Source organism: Lipotes vexillifer, unplaced genomic scaffold (genome assembly GCF_000442215.2).
Source record: "Lipotes vexillifer unplaced genomic scaffold, Lipotes_vexillifer_v1.1 scaffold53, whole genome shotgun sequence".
NCBI lineage: Eukaryota > Metazoa > Chordata > Mammalia > Artiodactyla > Lipotidae > Lipotes > Lipotes vexillifer.
The window spans coordinates 4571421-4579703 of NW_006791814.1; the positions used below are offsets into that span (position 1 = coordinate 4571421).

Below are 8283 nucleotides of genomic sequence, written 5' to 3' on the forward strand. Positions count from 1 at the left end.
TATCTGTCCTGGTGGCAGGCAGCGCACAGGGCTCTTTCCCTGTACCTCCAGCTTCCTCGGAGCTGCCGGTCCAGCTGCTTGCCAGAAGACAGGAAAAACCCAGCCTGGGCCCAGGGTGCCCCTTCACCAGGCTGGTTCATCCAGGCTGGCCCTCGGCCTGTAGAACCTGGCCAGAAAGGGAGTTCCCTCTGACAAAGCCCCCCACCCAGCTTTGGGGACCCCCCACAGCTGCCAGGGAAGAAGAGAAGAAGCCAAATACCACCCCAGCTGAAGGCCCCACAGCCGGGCTACACAGAGCCACCCCTGAAGCTTCTACCCGGGACAGAGCTTTCGCCACACAGCACATTACAGTCAAGAACGCTACAGCTCTCGCCAAACATGGACTCTCTCTAGGCCTCTGTTTCTTAATCTGGCCCATGAAGTTTCCCTGGGTGCCACCTACTACTAGTATACTATACTGTGCCACCTACTATTGTGAACTAGACTAACAAACCAGAACAGCCCTTTACAGTTTGCCCAGTTATTTTAGATTCTACTTTTCATGAAGTCATGAAACCCAAGGGGATAGCACTGTACCCATTTGCAGACAAGGAAACTGAGGGTCACTTCATCAATTGAGGCTGGAAAGCTTCTCAGCCTAGGTCACAAGGCTGCCAAGTGACAGCAGGGGGAGGGGAAGACAGCCCAACCCAAAGGAGCCTCTGGGCTTTCAGGGGAAGTTTTCAAGGTAGGTTAAACTTTTAATAATTGACTCCCCAGGTGCTAAACTCAGGCTGGGAAAGTGGTTTGTAAATAAGAGAAGGATTTATGGCAAGTGAATGACTCAACATCTATTTTTTTTTTTAGCCCTTGATATGTAATTCTTCCTCTCTGTGCAACAGGCTGCACACAGAGTCAGAGTCACCTCTCTGGGGAAGTGTCATCCTTCAAGGCCCCAGGGCACCCAGGGGTTGTCAGGAAGGGGTAGCTAGAGGCATCCCTGCCTGCAGCTCTATTCTGCCCCCACCTGAAGCCCTCTCCCGCTTCGGGGTATCTTGTGGGAAGCATGGGACCTTACCTGCCAGAACCTCTGTCCTCTCAAAGATGTTGCTGCCCTGGGCTGTGCTGGACATGGACACCTTGTTGGACACATCCTCGTCCCCACCAAAGGGTGACATCCTCTTGGGAATGACCTCATTTTCCTCCAGTTCCTTGGGTTCGGTGGGGACCCGGCCCCCAAGCCCTGTCTTCTCAGGGATGTGGTTATCTAGAGGCACCTGGATAGAAGGAAGGAAAAGAGACCAACACTCAGCGTGGTTTGGGGAGGGACCCAGGGCAGGGGACAGGGACATTCAGCCAGGTGAGGAATCGGGTCCTGCATCTCGCTGGCCAAACCACGTGGTCCTAGAGCAGAAATCAGCAACAACCTCTCAACAATTATGCTGTCAACTTTTCTAGTAAATCTGTCCCCAAAGGGGAATGAATAAGGTTACCAAGGGCACAGGGAAGCAGGTGTTCTAGAACATTCTAGAGTAATAGAATATTACTATTCTATTCTGGAGGGTGGTTTGGCAAAACTGCAGAAAAAGCTTCTCCATTAAGGCAGCGATTTTGCCTCTGGGACTCTGTCCTAAGGGGCTAATCAGAGATTTGTGTAAAAGATGTTTGCTGTAGTGTTGTCATTGAAGGATCAAAAAATCATAAACCTCTTTTCCATCAATAAGGGAAACTGGGTGAGCTCTGATTACGCAGGCCATAAAAATGAATAGGAAAAACATTTACTTACATGGGGAAATACTCATGATCACTTTAAGTGAAAACCGAAGTACATAGAACTGTATGTAAAATTCGATATTAATGTTGGGAAACACCTAGAAACGCACACCGAAAAAGAGGCTGGAAACACATCTAAGTGTTTATCACTTACTGATTACCCCTGCAGAGAGGATGGCTTGCCCATGACCCGCAGTTGTGCCTGTCCCAAGAGTCCAGGGCCACAAATAGAAGCCTTCTTGCAGAGTGAGGTCAGACTCCCACTTATTCTGCTCCCCTCAAGAGGTACTAAGAACAGGAGAGGCAAAAAAGTGTGTAGCTGCTTACCAAGGGATGGATCACTTCCGGGAAGATAGGGGTGTCCTCTGAGTCATCTGTAAGGACAGAAAGGCCATGTGAATGCGAGGTCGGTTACCCCCAGGTCAATGACCCAGGGCTGGTGGGAGTTCGAAGTCACAATCGGCCCCCAAATGTTCAGTGTCCAGCAGGTGATCATTCCCACCCCAGCCACAGTCATCTCATCTATAAAATGGGGCTCCTGAGACCTGCCTCCCTGGCTCTTTCACAGGAATGTTGAGCTGGTAGCTGGGCAGAGTTTTTGGTCAGCTCCAAACTCTTGCTCCATATAGATCCCAGGACCAACAGCATCACCCAATAGCTGGTTAGAAATGCAGAATTTCAGGGTCCACTAAATCAAAATCTGTATTTTAACAAGATCTCCAGGGGATTCATTTGAGAAGCATCTAGATTGCAATAGTAAATATTAGAAATTGCAATATTCGTGTATTTCCTGAGTGTGTGGTAAATGCCGAGGGCTTTCACTCAGTCCCAATTCCACAACACAGACACCGATGTAATGTCATTTCTATTCCCATCTTACAGATGAGGAAACCAAGGCTTAGAGGTCACCGAGTGGCAGTTTGAACTCGGGACTACGTGTCTCCAAAGCTCAAACTTCAAATTATTACACCACCTCACACATAGGAGGGATGCTTCTTGCAGTTCTGTCTAGCCCGGCAGCCAGAGCCAGGAAGTTACAGAAGACCAGGAGAGTTACCGGCCCCTGGTCTGGGCCCCTTCACTATTCCCACGCCCTCTGAAGCAGGGGGTTTGTTCTCCGTTCCCACCCACACCTCTCGTCACCTTGCTCCCAGGCTTCTGAGCTGCTCCCTTTCCTTTTCAAAGGAAGAAAAACACTCAACAGTCCTCCTCCCCACACCCACCCCACCCAACCCTGTCCAAAGGTGGACAGGTTCGGGCTGGCGCAAAGAAAACGCAGAACTAAAATTGAACTCAAAGCAACAAACCATTTGCCCAGAGAGGGTCTCAGGGATGGGTTGATCCAGCAACTTCTGTTTCCCCCTTTTTAGGGGGAGGGGCACGATAGGAAAATCCAACTTCAAGGTGGGGTCACCCTTGTAGGAGGAAGAGGATGGGTTCCCTCCAGCCCTGGGCCCCGGCCTGCCCACCACACCCTCCGTACCCAGATCTCCGGAGCCAGACAGCTCAAAGTCATGGGGCTCCTGCCCAGGTACGCCAACATCCTCATCGTCCGGTAAGTCTCCGGAAAAGTGTCGGCCTTCTAGGAGGTCTCGGGGGTCGATGACCTCAGTTTCTCGGATCTAGGGTAAAAACAGGAGACACATCAGCCAGTCGCCCCCCAGTGCTCTATAGCAGCCCCTGAACCCTGGAGAGGCAGTGAAGTGGGCGTTCAGGAAGGTGAGCTGGGGTGCTGGAAGAGGACCAGGCCAGAGCCTGGAGACCTGGGTCCTGGCCCCCTCCTGGCCCCTAACTTGCTGTGTGACCTTAGACAAATCCCATTCCCATTCTGAGCTAATAAAAATATAAAGGTGGTCATAAACAGAACATAAATATCTTAGGTGCCCTGTACTGAGGCACTTGCTATATGCCAGGCTCTGTTCTTAATAACTCTAAAGGCCAGTCTTTAACTCCATTTTATAACTGAGGAAGCTGGGTATCAAAGATATTAAATCATTTTCTCTTGGTGACGGGAGTAGCAGATGGAGAAGTGAGGACTCCACATAGGGCTGCCCGCCTTCAGAGCCACTGGTCCCCATCCACACTCCAGGGCGCTATGATGCTATCACAGCTGATTCACCCACGGCAGGGAGAGGGCCACTGGTGCTGGTCTCGCCCTGTCCAGGACAACTTTCCCAGCTGAGTCAGACTGGGCTGGGACAGACAGGGCTGGCCCACCCACACCCCAGGACAGCTTCGGGTCGGGGCTCTGCCTGGAGCTAGGGACTCAAGAGCACATGAGCACACTCGTGTATTCAGCCTTCCAAACATCTCCCACAGAGTCATTCTGCGGTGTGCTAAGTAAGCCCTGCCTCTGCCCTCACGGACCATCCACTCCAGGACCCATATGTATCACTCAGCTGCCACCTATTGGGGCTAGCTGTTCACAGCAGAATCTTAGGTCCATCCCCACTGAGAAGCTTTCAAAAAGAAAGTATGAAAGATCCAGGAAGGCGAAGAACCTTCCCCAAGTCCTACAGAACATCAGCTACCCTGCTCCCATCCCCTCAAGTTCAGCTAGTGTAAAACAAAGCCCCTTCAAGAGAGTCGGGAAATATTTGGGATGCGCACCACCCTTCCCCCTAGCTTCTGGGCTAAACCTTCCTCTGCCCACGGAACAGCAGCCCTGGGCAAAGTTCATTCTTTCACTAATGAACTCAAATATTAAAGTGCCTATTATTTCCCAGAAGCGTCAGGGTTTCGAATACGTTCTATACACACCCCTGCCCAAGACATTCTCTTTTCCCCAACCCCCTAACTGCAGTGGGTGGAAGGTCTCCTCAGAACCAGGAACACCAGCTGGAGCCCAGGGAGGCCCCTGTCCTCCCATTTCACAGAGTTTGCAAGATGAGTCCCCGACACAGCAGTGACTTGCCCAAGGTCACACAGTGAGTTAGCTACATAGCTCAGAGAGGAAAGAGGCCAGGGTGTGCTTCTGACTGCCCAAGCTGTCCTTCACCCAGCGGAGACTTGCCAGTAATACAGGGGAGAGCCTGAGAAGGAACATCCGTTCCTAAGACAAGGTTACCATCTGTGGGAGAGGCCCAGGCTTCCGGGGAGAGGTGGGCAGAACCGGACTATCATATCAGGTCCCCTTCCACCCTGTCAAGGGCAGCTGGATTCCCGGAAGGGAGCAGGGTCAGGCCGGGAGGAAGGCAGTGGGCAGGCAACCCCCTCCCACCGCCAAGGCGAGAATCTCTGCTGAATGCTTGGTACACATGGGGGTGTGGAGCCAGAAGGGGTTAAGCCCTGGTGGGGGATGACTTCATGACTCAGGAATCAGGAGCTGTGGGGTTGCCGGCGCTGGAATTCCAGCCCCCCACACAGCCCCATGCCTGTGGCTTCAGTTTGGCAGCACTGGAGGAAGGCTCCTCCGTGGTTGCGCAAGCTGCCTGTACCTAGGGTGGGGTCCCTGTGCTCTACCCCCATCTCCTGCTGCAAATTCCCCTGAGGCCCAGAATCAGAAACAGCAGGACCCCGGCGGCTTACCAGACTAAGCACTTAGCGTGAATGAGCTCCACCTCATAGCTCTTATTTGCAGAAGTATTAAGAGGCGGGGGGCGGGGAGATGCTCAGAAAATTAGTCACTTCCCCAAGATCACCCAGGCAAGAAAGTGTCCACACTGGACCAGAACCCAGGCATGGGTCACCTGAGCCTTTAGCCACATACGGATAAACACATGCATGAACACACGTATACACAGAGTGCCCACCTACCCCGGTTAGGAGGGAGCCCTGTCAAGCAGAGGTCAAACCCAGCCCAGGAGGGAAAGAAGGTACTTTGGCCACTTGCTTATCTGGCCTGGAGACCAGTCAGAGCTCAAAGTCCTCAAGATGGGGGCTGGGGTCCCAACACTGTGTTGTTTCAGGCTGAGACCTTCCCCTACCTTCTCATTCCCAGGAGCCACGACTGGTTATTTATGAATCCTGCCTTTCTTTTAGTGGGTGAAAGTGCTGAGGAGTGTTTCAAAACAGCCCACGGGATCAGCACACTGGTTGGTAACAGCTCTGTTTTACATCAGGAAATGAAGATCAAGTCTGCAGCAAAACCCAGGCTGAAAACTAGATTGATTCCTAGTTCAGCCATCTTGGGGTCACCGGGTCATCCCTAACCCTTCATTTTTTGTTGTTGTTGGTTTTTGTTTGTTTGTTTGTTTTTCTGCAGTACGTGGGCCTCTCACTGTTGCGGCCTCTCCCGTTGCGGAGCAGTCTCCGGATGCACAGGCTCAGCGGCCATGGCTCACGGGCCCAGCCGCTCCGCGGCATGTGGGATTTTCCCAGACTGGGGCACGAACCCGTGTCCCCTGCATCGGCAGGAGGACTCTCAACCACTGCGCCACCAGGGAAGCCCCTAACCCTTCATTTTTATACCAGGTTCCTTGAGAGCATAAATGACTTTTCTTAAGGTCAGGAATGGCCAGAATTAGCCAGGATTAGATCCCATCAGACACCTATCTCAGCTCTAAAAGGACAGGGATTGGGAATTCCCTGGCAGTCCAGTGGTTAGGACTCCGAGCTTCCACTGTAGGGGGCATGGGTTCGATCCCTGGTTGGGGAAGTAAGAACCTGCATGCCATGTGGTGTGCCATAAATAAATAAATAAATAAATAAGCAAGCGGACAGGGATCCCTAAAGGAACCTGCATGGCGTGTGGTGCACCATAAACAAACAAACAAATAAATAAATGGGCAGGGATCCCTAAAGGCTGCATTAGATGAGCCCAGGTGCCCTCTTACAGCAAGTCAAAGGGCTTAAGAGGAGCTCTTAAGGCATACTGATGGAGGACACAGGAAATTAAATCCTCTCCCACTACAGAAGTGGCCCCTTCTCTGCCCATGACCCCTGACAAGAGGGAAATTCCCAAGTGGGCAGAATCCCTAAGACTAGACCAGCAAGACTCAACCAGACTCCCTGGGATTGTGGGCAAGTATCCCTTTTGTGTCTGTGTGTGGATGGGGGGATGCCAAGAGCCCTCCCTTCCCCCACCCTCTTTTCAGACAAGGCCCATTCAGTCTGAGGTGGCTTTGAAGAACCAGGCCCCCCAGCAGCCAGGCCGAGCCCTGACCAGAGAGGGACTCCACCCTGCACATGGCTCACCTCATCCCTGCCCGGGGAGCGTGTGGTCACTCGTGTGTGCACGCACAGGCATCCTCTCTGGGCCCTCAGGTCTCTCTATATCTTTGTCCTACTCATAGACACACAACAGAAATCGGCAGCTGAATAAGCAGACGCTGGTGGGCACCTGGGGTTGCTGCCTGGAGGTTTAGAGATGCTGGATGCTTCCCCAGACTCTCCATAGAAAATAAGAGGGGTAGGCGCTATTCTGTGCTGTAAAGACTAATGCCTACCTACAGAAGGTGTCTGAGGCCCAACCATCTCACTTCATTACCCAGATTAAAAGATAAGGGCCTTTGCCAAGGTCACCCAAGCAGAACGGACTTAGGTCCCTAAAAAAAAAAACAGAACCTTGGGCAGAAGTAGAGACACAGATGTAGAGAACAAACGTATGGACACCAAGGGGGGAAAGTGGCGGGGGGTGGTTGTGTTGGGATGAATTGGGAGATTGGGATTGACATGTATACACTAATGTGTATAAAATGGATAACTAATAAGAACCTGCTGTATAAAAAATAAATAAAAATTCAAAAATTCAAAAAAAAAAAAAAAAAAAGAGAACCTAGGTCTCTGGGCTCCTGGGTTGGACTTGTCTTCCTTTCCCACTTCTAGGGTCTGGGCTGCCCCTAAAGGTCTCAGCAAATCCACGGGCAGCAGCTCTCACTCCAGATATAACCCACATCCAGTCCTTAGGCGACTGGCATGAAGCTAGGAAAAGTCACCAACCCCACTAGAAACTCCTACAGCTTCAGTCACCCAGGAAAATCATGGGGCCAGGCACTAGTATCCACGACACGCCGGGCACCAAACTGGGTTTTTCTCCGTATGAGCTGTTTTTATTCACACAACAGCCTTGTAAGGTGCTCTACCCATGTTGCCGGAAAGAGAGCTTCAGCTGAGCCATTCATGTAAAGTCACAGAGCTAGAAAGCGACAGAGGTGGGATTCAAACCTAGATCTTTCCCAAGACCATGTCTTAGCCACAACCAGACTTCTCACTGCCACCCACAATTTACCTCTCCACCCCAGTGCCACAGCCCAGAGCATACAAATTCCAGGCCAGGGCTCCGGGGCACCCCTTCCCCTGGTCAGGGAGTAAACAAAGGTAAAAGTGATATTGCTTAAACAAAAGAACAGAAACTTGGCTGGGACACCAGGGAGAAGTTCAGGGTCAGAGCTTGCTTAACTGTGAACTGGTGGGAGGAAAAGAGAAGCGAGCCTTCCCCCACCTGGCCCTTCCCCAGGGGAGGAAGCCACCCCCAGGGGTCAGGGACACACTCGACCCTTCTTTCGGGGGGTGAGACCAGAAGGTCAATTGGGCAAGCCAAATTTGGGGGGAAGGTGGGATGCCGAGTACCCTGGGCCCTAACTGCTGAAC

At 51.9% G+C, this 8283-nt stretch overlaps 1 protein-coding gene across 1 annotated transcript in view; it reads right to left on the minus strand.

Annotated features, from left to right (window-relative positions):
* SDC4 (syndecan 4) overlaps positions 1–8283 on the minus strand; it is an 18549-nt gene that overhangs the window by 2425 nt on the left and 7841 nt on the right. The window contains exons 2-4 of the mRNA XM_007464806.1: positions 3236–3374; positions 2080–2126; positions 1058–1256 (exon numbers count right to left, since the gene is read on the minus strand). Of these exons, the coding sequence (XP_007464868.1) occupies positions 1058–1256; positions 2080–2126; positions 3236–3374 (385 nt within the window). The remainder of the gene's footprint in view (positions 1–1057; positions 1257–2079; positions 2127–3235; positions 3375–8283) is intronic.